This window comes from Oncorhynchus nerka, linkage group LG27 (assembly GCF_034236695.1).
Source record: "Oncorhynchus nerka isolate Pitt River linkage group LG27, Oner_Uvic_2.0, whole genome shotgun sequence".
Classification (NCBI taxonomy): domain Eukaryota; kingdom Metazoa; phylum Chordata; class Actinopteri; order Salmoniformes; family Salmonidae; genus Oncorhynchus; species Oncorhynchus nerka.
The window spans coordinates 24,637,669-24,651,482 of NC_088422.1; the positions used below are offsets into that span (position 1 = coordinate 24,637,669).

The 13,814-nt window shown below is 41.4% G+C and overlaps 1 protein-coding gene across 1 annotated transcript in view; it reads left to right on the plus strand.

Moving 5' to 3' along the window:
• Positions 1-2,854: 2,854 nt before the first annotated feature.
• ptgs1 (prostaglandin-endoperoxide synthase 1) overlaps positions 2,855-13,814 on the plus strand; it is a 62,948-nt gene continuing 51,988 nt past the window's right edge. The window contains exons 1-2 of the mRNA XM_029637471.2: positions 2,855-3,451; positions 3,574-3,663. Of these exons, the coding sequence (XP_029493331.1) occupies positions 3,445-3,451; positions 3,574-3,663 (97 nt within the window). The 5' untranslated portion in view covers positions 2,855-3,444. The remainder of the gene's footprint in view (positions 3,452-3,573; positions 3,664-13,814) is intronic.

Genomic DNA, 13,814 nt, shown 5'->3' on the forward strand with positions numbered 1-13,814 from the left:
GTCTATGGGCTAGGCTACATGAGGTGTGAGACTGACCTTATTAAAACATGTAGGTCTATGGGCTAGGCTACATGAGGTGTGAGACTGACCTTATTAAAACATATAGGTCTATGGGCTAGGCTACATGAGGTGTGATACTGACCTTATTAAAACATATAGGTCTATGGGCTAGGCTACATGAGGTGTGAGACTGACCTTATTAAAACATATAGGTCTATGGGCTAGGCTACATGAGGTGTGAGACTGACCTTATTAAAACATATAGGTCTATGGGCTAGGCTACATGAGGTGTGATACTGACCTTATTAAAACATATAGGTCTATGGGCTAGGCTACATGAGGTGTGAGACTGACCTTATTAAAACATGTAGGTCTATGGGCTAGGCTACATGAGGTGTGATACTGACCTTATTAAAACATATAGGTCTATGGGCTAGGCTACATGAGGTGTGAGACTGACCTTATTAAAACATGTAGGTCTATGGGCTAGGCTACATGAGGTGTGAGACTGACCTTATTAAAACATATAGGTCTATGGGCTAGGCTACATGAGGTGTGATACTGACCTTATTAAAACATATAGGTCTATGGGCTAGGCTACATGAGGTGTGAGACTGACCTTATTAAAACATATAGGTCTATGGGCTAGGCTACATGAGGTGTGAGACTGACCTTATTAAAACATATAGGTCTATGGGCTAGGCTACATGAGGTGTGAGACTGACCTTATTAAAACATGTAGGTCTATGGGCTAGGCTACATGAGGTGTGATACTGACCTTATTAAAACATATAGGTCTATGGGCTAGGCTACATGAGGTGTGAGACTGACCTTATTAAAACATGTAGGTCTATGGGCTAGGCTACATGAGGTGTGAGACTGACCTTATTAAAACATATAGGTCTATGGGCTAGGCTACATGAGGTGTGATACTGACCTTATTAAAACATATAGGTCTATGGGCTAGGCTACATGAGGTGTGAGACTGACCTTATTAAAACATATAGGTCTATGGGCTAGGCTACATGAGGTGTGAGACTGACCTTATTAAAACATATAGGTCTATGGGCTAGGCTACATGAGGTGTGAGACTGACCTTATTAAAACATATAGGTCTATGGGCTAGGCTACATGAGGTGTGAGACTATGATTAGAAAAAGTTGCAAAAAAAAGGCATTGTTTCTTGCCTTACGCTGGGCATCATTCACAAGTGACAATACATCATTCAAAAGTGATAGGCTAGTATTGTCACCCAGCAGACGATTCTTGATTTAATCTCGTCTTTACATATACTAAATAATATATGTGGGAAATTTGTTTTGATTTAGAATGGACCTTATCATGCACCCGTCTCAAAACAGTGGCGGCGGAAAAAATACATGTCATCTATGCACTTAAATAGTGAATGGAGGACACTTTTCCCGTGGTTGATTTTCATGTCAGCCAGGTAGGCTATACTCCTGTTGTGAAGAGAAGTAATGTGCTTAATATTAGGAAAGTTGAGAAATAAATATAGTAAGCCTAGCCTATAGAAAGATGATCACTCTGTTTTTTCTCAAGCAATTGCATAGCCTATATAAATGTTGCGCAACAATAGCTCATGGGCTCTCATGGAGTGTTTGATTAGATTTTCGATTACCTTTGCATTGATGTCAGAGTGTTTAGAGGGACAATAGAGTGCTGAGTACCAGGCAATTCGCAAGTTTGGTAGGCCCATCAGCAGCATCAGAACTTGGAGAAGCCTAATTACCTTGGCTAAACGGTCACATGGAATTTGGCTGCCTTCATGACTTGTGACTGCCGGTAAGGTCACCGTAACAGCCCTAGTGGTAGATAGGCCTTCACTGCAGGCTGCAGGGGTTGCCTTTCACCAGCAAGACCCAGATATTTTACAGGTTAAGAAGGTGTACTTTGTGGTCTTTATAGCTATGGTGATGAATGGCACTGCCAAGGACAGTGCCACAGGAAGTCCAGGAAAATAGATATCATTGTGGAGTCGTTGGAGCGGTTCCTGGGACTGAAAGACCCAACTCTGAATCAGAGAGGTGCGGGGGGCTGCCATAATCGACATCCACGTCTTCGGCGCCCGGGGAACAGTGGGTTAACTGCCTTGCTCAGGGGAAGAACGACAGATTTTTTACCTTGTCAGCAGAGACACAACAAATGTGTTTTCACTGTCTGACAAATACTGTTGGCTGCAACTGAGTTAAAACTGGTTATGTTTCTAGAACTATACCACAATTGAAAATCGAATCAGGTTTAATTGGAGTATTTGCCTGTTTTGGCTCCAAGAGTCAATTCACACTTTAAACAGAACAAGTAAGGTCCTTAAACTAAGGATTAACATTAGGCTCCTTTAGTCCAATATTGGGCTAGAGCCATATGCAAAGATTTGAAGGGAGGAAGAAGTGGGAGTTTTGTTTTTGTTTTTAATTGGGTGGATGAAGTTAGTTTTCCCAATCACATATGGATTTTCTTTAAATAAAAATGTTTTAACCCTGTCCAGTTTGTAGTGGCTATACACTTTTTGGGGGGTGTAGTTCGCCATAAAACCCACAGAAGAAGATAAATGAAATGTTTCTTTCCGTAAAGTTCCCCACTGCAGATGCGTGTTGCATGTAGGCCTGCGTCAAATGGACGTAGCCTCGTGTTTTTAAAAGTTTGTTTCTTATTCTTATTTTTTCCCTCCTGCATTGTAAATTCCCACTGGGACCTGGAACTCCACATCCTAAATGATGACTCTGTACGTTTTTGTCTATCCTCCCCCGATTCAGAATATGTAATTTTCAAAATCTTTGGAACGCTTTATGTAAGAGCTATTGAAGATTGAAATCTGAAATCGTTTTTAAAAAATAAATAAAAACTCATGTGGATTTTTCTCCATCCACCCCTGATTCAGAATATACTATGTTCATAGTAATGGCATGTTTGGTTCAATAGCTATTGACGAGAGAACTGAATATCCAATATAAAACCATTTTACCTCTATACTGGTTACACTTACGATGATGATGATTTTCAGGGTGTGTAATTTGCAAAATTCAAGGATATTGCAATTGCAAGAAAAGCAAGTATTCATACTAGTTTAAAGTATCTTCACTAGGATTGTAATGCTCTCATAACAACCAATAGATGGAGCCATTAAACTACATTACACACTAGCCAATCTGGGTGTTGAGAAGGCTGCATACTGAAGTGAACCAGGAGATGGGGAGCTACACTACTCGTTTCGCTCCTACATTCTTGCAGTCATAATGTCCTGTATGTAATTCTGTGTGGACTTGTCAGTTTTTAGATGGTATCTAAACAGTTTCCTGTCAGAAAATACTTCGTTTCGGGTATGGGTGTTTATTTATGAGAGTACTCTAATAACTACTTTTGTTGCACTGCCTTACTGAGAAGAGCGCGTGCTTTGAAGGTGCGTTTTATGCATTACATCTTACAATGAGAGGTGAGTTCCTTACAATTAATCCCCCCCCCCCCACCCCCCCCGAACATATTTATTCAAAGTCGCCAACCCTGGTTAGTATAGGTTGTTTCTCAATGAATTAACTCTGATAATTGTGTTTCTAGAGTGCATCGTGTGCGTATGGGCGTTTATCCTGCTGCTAAGGTTACCAACATGTGCAGGGGAAGAGATCAGAGACGCCTCTGCGAATGTTGGTAAGCGTATAATATCTTGTATTATTATAACCTATAGTATTATTTAGGGGTGTCAACATTTTTCCGTGGGTCCGGCCCAGGAAACAAAATCTGTTTTTAAAGCGAATTTCCTGCAAATCTACATGTTTTCTCATGGTTTAGCCTTCGGACATTTTTAAAACACTGGTCAGATGTATTAAGGTTTACTTTAAATATACACACACAAAACTCGACGACTTGGTTGAAGTTACTTTCAGATGATTTGGCCATTGAATTTAGAGTATGCTAACTGTATATGATATTAATGGTTGGTGGCAGTGGCTAACCATAGTACGAATTGCAGTCTCTCCTTGACTTTAAGAAACCAACATGTAAATTAAAACTTTAGCTAATCCTGCCTTGAGTTACAGGTAACTGCCAAAATAAAGAAACCCCAATATAGTTTCTTAATTTGGCGTTGGGCCAACATGAGCGCCAGAACAGCTTCAATGCGCCTTGGCATAGTTTCTACAAGTGTCTGGAACTCTATTGGAGAAATTCAACACCATTCTTCAATGAGAAATTCCATCATTTGCTGTTCTGTTGATAGTGGTGGAAACCGCTGTTTTGGGTGGCTCCAGAATCTCCCATAAGTTTTGAATTGGGTTGAGATACACACACACACCCAAAATGTTTTATTTATCACATTTGCCGAATACAACAGGGGTAAACTTGACAGTGAAATGTTTGCTTAGTACGAGCCCTTCCCAACGATACAGAGTTAAAAAGTAAGAATAAAATGTTAACACTTGGAATAAAATACAAGAATGAAGCTATATACAGGAAGTACCAGAGCAATGTGCAGGATTACAAAGCATTTGTGCATTCCAAAGTATTCATACCCCTTGACTTAATCCACATTTTGTTGTAACAGCCTGAATTCAAAATGGATGAAGTATATTATTTTTCTCACCCATCTACACAAAATACCCTATAATGACAGTGTCAAATTCATTGAAAATGAAATACAGCAGCGGTCTAAGACACTGCATTTCAGTGCAAGAGGCATCACTACAATCCCTGGTTTGAATCCAGGCTGTATGGGAGTCCCATAGGGCGGCGCACAATTGGCCCGGCGTCGTCTGAGTTTGGCCGAAATAGGCCATCATTGTAAATAAGAATTTGTTCTTAATCGACTTGCCTAGTTAAATAAAATAAAAATGTAAAAGTGTAATTTACGTAGGTATTGAGTAAATACTTTGAAGAAGCACCTTTGGCGGCGATTACAGCTTTGAGTCGTCTTGGTATGTCTTATCAGTTTTGCACATCTGGATTTGGTGAAGTTAGAGCGAACAGCAGTCTTCAAGTCTTTCCACAGATTTTCAATGGGATTCAAGTATCCTCATCAAGGATTTGGCTCCGTTCATTGTTCCCTTTATCCCTACCAGTCTCCCAGTTGCTGAAAAGCATGAAATCACATTTTACATTTTTTATTGGTTGCATACACATATTTAGCAGATTTTATTGCAGGTGTAGTGAAATACTTGTATTCCTAGCTCCATCAGTGCAGTAATATCTAACAATACACACATCTAAAGGTAAAATGGGATTAAGACCTATATAGACATGTAGTGTTTGTGTTAAATATATATAAATAACAATACACACACACACACACACAGTACCAGTCAAAAGTTTGGACACACTTACTCATTCCAGGGTTTTTCTTTATTTGTAAAGACATCAAAACTATGAAATAACACATGGAATCATATAGTAACCAAAAAAGCGTTATATGAATTCAAATATATTTCAGATTCTTCAAAGTAGCCACCCTTTGCCTTGATGACAGCTTTGCACACTCTTAGCATCCTCTCAACCAGCTTCACATGAAATGCTTTTCCAACACTCTTGAAGGAGTTCCCACATATGCTGAGCATTTGTTGGCTGCTTTTCCTTCACTCTGCTGTCCAACTCATCCAAAATCATCTCAATTGGGTTGATTGTGGAGGCCAGGTCATCTGATGAAACACTCCATCACTCTCCTTGTTCAAATAGCCCTTACACAGCCTCAAGGTGTGTTTTGGGTGATTGTCCTGTTGAAAAACAAATGATACTCCCACTAAGTGCAAACCAGTTGGGAGGGTGTATCGCTGCAGAATTCTGTGGTAGCCATGGTGGTTAAGTATGCCTTAAATTCTAAATAAGTCACTGACAGTGTCACCAGGAAAGCACATCCACACCATCACACCACCTCCTCTATGCTTCATGGTGGGAACCACAAATGTGGAGATCATCTGTTCACCTACTCTGGGTCTCAGAAAGACAGCGGTTGGAACCAAAAAATCTCAAATTTGGCCTCGTCAGACTAAAGGACAGATTTCCACTGGTCTAATGTCCATTGCTCGCGTTTCTTGGCCCAAGCCAGTCTCTTCTTCTTATTGGTGTCCTTTAGTAGTGGTTTCTTTGCAGCAATTCAACCATGAAGGCCTGATTCACGCAGTCTCCTCTGAACAGTTGGTGTTGATGTGTCTGTTACTTGAACTCTGAAGCATTTATTCGGGCAGCAATTTCTGAGACTGGTAACTCTAATTAACTTATCCTCTGCAGCAGAGGTACCTTGGGGTCTTCCTTTCCTGTGGCGGTCCTCATGAGAGCCAGTTTCATCATTGCGGTTGATTGTATATGCGACTGCACTAGAAATAAACATTTCATATATACACTACCACTCAAGTTTGGGGTCACAGCTTTTCTTTCAAAAACAAGGAAATTCCTTTTTTTTGTCCATTTAAAATAACATCAAATTGATTAGAAATACAGTGTAGACATTGTTAATGTTGTAAATGACTTGTAGCTGGAAACAGCTGATTTTTAATGGAATATCTACATAGGCGTACAAAGGCCCATTTTATCTGCAACCATCACTCCTATGTTCCAATGACACGTTGTGTTAGCCTTTTAAAATGATAAACTTGGATTAGCTAATTGATCATTAGAATCCCCTTTTGCAATTATGTTAGACTAGTTAAGTATCTGGAGCATCAGCATTTGTGGGTTCAATTATAGGCTCAAAATGTCCAGAAACAAAGACCTTTCTTCGGAAACTCATCAGTCTAATCTTATTCTGAGAAATGAAGGCTATTCCATGTGAGAAATTTCCAAGAAGCTGAAGATCTCGTACAACGCTGTGTACTACTCCCTTCACAAAACAGCGCAAACTGGCTCTAACCAGAATAGAAAAATGAGTTGGAGGCCCCAGTGCACAACTGAGCAAGAGGACAAGTATATCGGTGTCTAGTTTGAGAAACACACGCCTCACAAGTCCTCAACTGGCAGCTTCATTAACTAGTACCCGCAAAACAAGTCTCAACGTCAACAGTGAAGAGGCGACTCTGGGATGCTGGCCTTCTAGGCAGAGTTGCAAAGAGAAAGCCATATCTCAGACTGGCCAGTAAGATTAAGATGGGCTAAAGAACACATACACTGGACAGAGGAACTCTGCCTAGAAGGCCAGCATCCCGGAGTCGGCTCTTCATTGTTTTAACACTTTTTTTTGGTTCTACATGATTACATATGTGTTATTTCATAGTTTTGATGTCTTCACTATTTATCTACAATGTAGAAAATGCTAAAAGTAAAACTATTGAATGAGTAGGTGTGTCCAAACTTTTGACTGTTACGGTAAGTACTTCAGATATTTCTGCAATTCATTTTCAATACATTAGCCAACATTTCTAAACATGTTTTCACTTTGTCATTATGGGGTATTGTGTGTAGGTGGGTGTGTTTTATTTATTTAATCCATTTTGAATTCCGGCTTTAACACAACAAATGTGGATTAAGTCAAGGCTGTATGTATACTCGTTGAAGGTACTGTATCTACATGAATGCAGGTTAAAGTGACTAGGTATCAGGATTGATGATGATGATGATAGTAAAGAACAGAGTAGCAGAAGCATATGAGTGCAAAAGTGTGGTTGTGTTGTGTGTGTATATATTTAGTCTTGTGAGTGTGCATAGGGTCAGTGCAGATCTGTGTAACCATTTAATTAACCATTTTAGCAGTCTTATTGCTATTTAGTGGTATTTTTGCTTGGGTGTAGAAGCTGTCTCTGAGCCTGTTGGTCCGAGAGCCGATGCTCCGGTACTGTTTGCCGGGGGGTAGCAGAGTGAACAGTCTATGGCTTGGACACTTGGAAGAACACAGATACACTTTAAACCCCCTATGCTTCTTTGAGACCACTCATTCAAAGTCACTGAGATATTTTCTTCTAGCCATGGTAGCCAAAATACTGGCCATTTTTATAAATGACCCTAAGCATGATGGGCTGTTAATTGCTTAATTTACTCAGGAACTACACCTGTGTGAAGCACCTGCTTTCAATATGCTTTATCCCTTATTTACTCAAGCGTTTCCTTTATTTTGTCAGGTACCTGTAACTCTCCAAGAGGGTTGGCTTCCCACCCCTGATCTTTTCCCCAAATACTGGGAGTTTGAATATGTTCGTGTGACATTTGGATTTCTACACAATTACCCCACATTCAAGAAAAATCGAATGAATATCAATTTTAAGGTGTTTGAGGCTGATTTGCAAAACCTTGCCATCTTACATAGGCAAGATATTTTGCTGTTATGATGACCTTTTTTGCCTAGCAGCTTGTGCGCTATACTAAAATGTCAAAACAGGATATTTAAGGCAAGGGACATTTCTCATTTTATGACTTAGCCTATATTCATCACTGTCCATAAATGCTTATTACATTTATTTTCAAAGAAACAAGTTGGCATATCAGATTTTAAATACAGAATTTGCTGACGTAATTAGGCTAAGTGAAATAAAAGTATGAGGAATAACGGTGTTTTAGGTTAATTTGTGTGCATATCTCACCAATGTTTTAGCCCCTTGTAAGGGATAGGAATTGTTCTACAGAGATTTTTCTGCCACAGAAAGCCTTTGCCGTCTAAGCGTTTATTTTCAGGATGCTTAAATCCAAACTGCAACACCTAGTCATTAAAGGGTTTTCTTAATTTTTAAAAACTATTTTCTACATTGTAGAATAGTAGTGAAGACCTAAACTATGAAAGAACACATATGGAATCATATAGTAACCAAAACAGTGCTAAACAAATCAAAATATATTTTATATTTGAGATTCTTCAAATAGCCACCCTGTACTCTGCACACTTGGCATTTTCTCTCAACCAGCTTCACCTGGAATGCTTTTCAAACAGTCTTATAGGAGTTCCCACATATGCTGAGCACTTGTTGGCTGCTTTTCCTTCACTCTGTGGTCCGACTTATCCCTCAATGAGCTTGACACCTTGATAAGATAAATTCCCGACGATGGCTCACCTCTTCGTACTTGGCGACTTCAACCTGCCAATATCTGCCTTCAAATGAATTTCCTTCCAATTCTTTCCCCTCCTTGCCTCTTTTGGCCTCACCCTTTACCAATCCCCTCCATCTCACACGGCAGGCAATACGCTTGACCTTATCTTTACTAGAGTCTTCTTTCCTACTAATCTCACTGCAACCCCCTTCCAGGTCTCTGATCACTACTTTGTTTATTTGTCTGTCTCCCTTTCCTCCAACCCTAACCACTCAGCCCCTACCTAGATGGTAATGCGCCGTCGCAATTTTCACTCTCTCGCTCCCACTACTCTTTCCTCTTCTATCCAATCATCTCTCCCTTCTGCTAAATCCTTCTCCCTTCCGCCTCTTCGACCCTACCCTCCTCCCTTTCCGCATCCTATGACTCACTGTCCCGTTTCCTCCTGGCTGGCTCGGCCCTCCCCTCCTGCTCCGTGGCTGAGCTTACAGAACAGGGCTGTGGGCAACTGAGCGAAAATGTAGAAAAACCTTTGTTCTGGAGGACCTATCATCCTTTCCCTCCCTCCCTCCTCTCTACCCTCTCTTCCTCTGTATCTGCTGCTAAAGCCACTTTCTAAATGTCCATCTTCTGCCTCTAACCCTAGCAAACTATTTTCCATGTTCTCCTCCCTACTTAATCCTCCACCCCTCCTCCTCCCTCTCTGTGGATGACTTTGTCAACCACTTTGGAAAAAAAGGTTGACTACATCCACTACACATACACTCAGCATATTGTGTCCACACACACAGAATTACACTACGCCTTGACCTCTTTCTCCCCCCTCTCTCCAGATGACATCCTGTCACTAGTGAGGTCTGGCTGCTCGACCCCCATCCCCTCCTTCCTTCTCCAGACCATCTCTGGAGACCTTCTCCCATTTCTCACTTCCCTCATCAACTCATCCCTGAGTCCCCTCTGACTTGAAAATGGCCCGAGTTGCTGCCCTCAAGAAACCAACACTTGACTCAACTGTCAAAAACTATAGACCTGTCTCCCTTTCGTTTCTTTCCAAAACACTTGAGCGTGCTGTCTCTGATCAACTTTCTCGTTATCTCTCTCAGAACTCTCATCTTGACCCTAACCAGTCATTCTTCAAGACGGGTCACTCAACCAAGACTGCTCTTTTCTGTGTCACGGAGGCTCTCCGCCCTGCCAAAGCTGACTCTCTCTCCTCTGTTCTCATCCTCCTAGATCTATCTGCTGTTTTGGACAACGTGAACCATCAGATATTCCTCTCCACCTTCTTTAGGCTGGGCGTCTCAGGCTCTGCACACTCTTGGATTGCATCCTACTAGGCAGGCCTCTCCTACCATGTGACGTAGAGATGATCTGTGTCTGCACCCCAGGCCCTCTTCTCTCTATACACCAAGTCACACTGCTCCGTCATATCCTCACATGGTCTCTCCTATCATTGCTATGTGGATGACACTCAACTACTCCCCCACCCCCCTTCTGACACCCAGGTGTGGCGACAAGCATCTCTGTGTGCCTGACATACATCTCAACTTGGATGTTGGCCCACCACCTGAAGCTCAACCTCGACAAGATGAAACTACTCTTCCTCCCTGGAAAGTCCTACCTGCTCAAAGACCTCTCCATCATGGTTGACAACTCCAGTGTCACCCTCCCAGAGTGCAAAGAAGCTTTGCGTGACCCTGGACAACACCCTGTTGTTCTCTGCAAACATCAAGGCAGTGACCCGCTCCTGCAGGTTCGTGCTCTACAACATCTGTAGAGTCCGACCCTACCTTGGGTCATGGGGCGGCAGCGTAGCCTACTGGTTAGAGCGTTGGACTAGTAACCGAAAGGTTGCAAGATCGAATCCCCGAGCTGACAAGGTACAAATCTGTCATTCTGCCTCTGCCGTCATTGAAAATAAGAATTTGTTCTTAACTGACTTGCCTAGTTAAATAAAGGTTAAAAAAATATGTTTAAAAAACCTTAAACAGGAAGTGGCGCATGTCCTAATCTAGGCACTTGTCCTCTCCTGTCTGGACTATAGCAACACGCTGTTGGCTGGGCTCCCCACTTGTGCCATCAAACCCCTGCAACGAATGCAGCAGCCCACCTGGTTTTCAACCGTGCCAATTTCTCTCATGTCACCCTGCTCATCCGCACAATCCACTGGCTTCCAATTGAATCTCGCTTCCACTATAAGACCTTGGTGCTTAACTACGGAACAGCAAGAGGGACTACCCCTCCCTACTTTCAGGCTATGCTCAAACCCTACACTCCAACCTGAACACTGTGTTCTGCCACCTCAGGTCTCTTGGCCCTCCCACCCCTATGGAAGGGCAGCTCCCGCTCAGCCCAGTCCAAGCTCTCCTTTGTCCTGGCACCCCTATGGTGGAACCAGCTTCCCCCTGACGCTCGGACAACAGAGTCTCTGCCCATCTTCTGAAAACATCTGAAACCCTACCTCTTCAAACAGTATCTTTAAATAATCCTCCTCCCACCCCACCTTCTAGCTCTGACACTACTGACAGCTACATTATTGAGGTAAAATGTACTTTCTATGCCTGTGATATGTATAGCTATCTTAAGATGCATGCACTTGCTCTTATCCAGAGCGACTTATAGTGTCTGCTAAATGACTCAAATGTAAACCGAAGTCCACTCTAAAATATGCAGTTTTGTCACACACCACAATGCTACAGATGTCTCAAGTTTTGAGTAAGCATGCGATTGGCATGCTGACTGCAAGAATGTCCGCCAGAGCTGTTGCCAGAGAATTAAATGGTCATAAGTCGTTTTAGAGAATTTGGCAATACGTCCAACCGGCCTCACAACTACAGACCACGTGTAACCATGCTAGCCCAGGACCTCCACATCCTGCTTCTTCACCTGCAGGATAATCTGAGACAAGCCTCCCAGACGGTTGATAAAACTGTGGGTTTGGACAGCTAGGGCTGTTACGGGTGAGCATATTACCGCCACAAGTCATGGCCGCAGTCAAATTCCACCTGACCGTTTAGTCAAGGTAACTCGGATTCTCCAAAACTGAGCTCTGATGCCGCTGATGGTCATTAGTAGCCTACCAAACTTGCTAACGGCCAGTTGCTAATGGCCTGGTACTCAGCGCTCTATTGTCTCTCTAATCACTCTGACGTCAATGCAAATGCTATTACAAATACAACACTTCATTAGAGTCCATGAGCTCATGTTGCAAAACATTTCTATAGACTATGACAACTGTTTTGATGGCCTTTTAAAAAGAGGATCCCATCAGCTTTCTATAGGCTAGACCTACTATATGTATTTATTTATTTAGTTTATTTCTCAATGTTCCTAATATTAAACACATTGCTTTGCTTTACATCAGGAGTATAGCTTACCAGGCTGGCATAAACATGTACTGTGGGGAAAAGCTTCCTCCATTCGCTATTTAGGTGCATATGACACATTTTTTTTCCCCTGACCCTGTTCCGACAGGTGCATGATAATGTTACATTCTAAATCAAAACTAACTTCACAAGCATATATTATTTAGTATATGTAAAGACAAGATTCAATTGAAAATAGTCTGATGGGTGACAATATTATCACTTGTGAATTATGCCCAGCATGTGCAGTCTAAGGCAAGAAACAGCGACATTTTTTTTACTTTTTCAAATCATAGTTGCACACATGTAGCCTAGTCCATAGGCCTATATGTTTTGATAAGGTTTGTAATTACAACTAAAATGGCCAAATGACTCCAAACGTCGCCTATAGGCCAAGGACCCATGCAACACGGAGTGGACAGCCTACAGAGCCTAGTGAAACCTCTATTCTTATAAGCCTAGTCATTGCGCAATTGGGTGTGAAGAGTTTTGACTAGCCACTATTTAAAAGAAGATCCCAGCTTTCTCGTGCTTATATATTTATTGCGAAATTAAGCCCATTTAATCTGCTTTACAACATACAGTATGGGGTGTGTGTGTTTCAAGTTTGGGGAAGCACATTTTCACCATAAAAATGAACCTCTGTAATAAAACATTACATTCGTTTTCACATTTGCAGACTAACCTACTATTCGTAATGTGATGAGTAGATTGGATAGTCATAATGTAGGCTAATTTAACTCGATCACTGTTCGCAAAAAAAGACAGTTCAATGCATGGCTGAGCGCCTATGGAGTAGGCTATAGGCTATTTCAGGTGACTTATGTTTCTTCTTTCTTCGACTGGGAAAAATGTGGCCTTTTTAAAACATATTTTCATGCAATTCTACTACACTTTATATGACTGGAGACGGAAGAATCTTTTCTAATATGACAAATTTCAGAGTAGCCTACACTGCTGACACTGACAAAGATGAATACAAATGACTACGTCCATATAACAAGCCTAAGAGAAGGTGAGGCAGACACATAATATGACGTCCATATAACAAGCCTAAGAGAAGGTGAGGCAGACACATAATATGACGTCCATATAACAAGCCTAAGAGAAGGTGAGGCAGACACATAATATGACGTCCATATAACAAGCCTAAGAGAAGGTGAGGCACACACATATGACGTCCATCTAAACTGGAGGAGGAAATTGTTGTCCAAAACAAACTTCAGTAGCACTGAACCAATATTGATAAATAGTGAATATGCTCTCCGCTGGTGCCAGTAAAATAGGCTATACGGTTGTTCACTCAATTGATTTGAGAATTTTGATAACTAAAAAAAACAGTATTTTATGTATTCTCTTTTAAAGCAAAACCATTTGCTTTCCAAACTGTTTTCCCGCAATTATGTTTTGAAATATTGCTATATCCCTTGCTTTGCCTCCTACTTTTCACATTTCCTATTTTTGAATGATTTATGTGTAGACAGGCGTATGGATTAC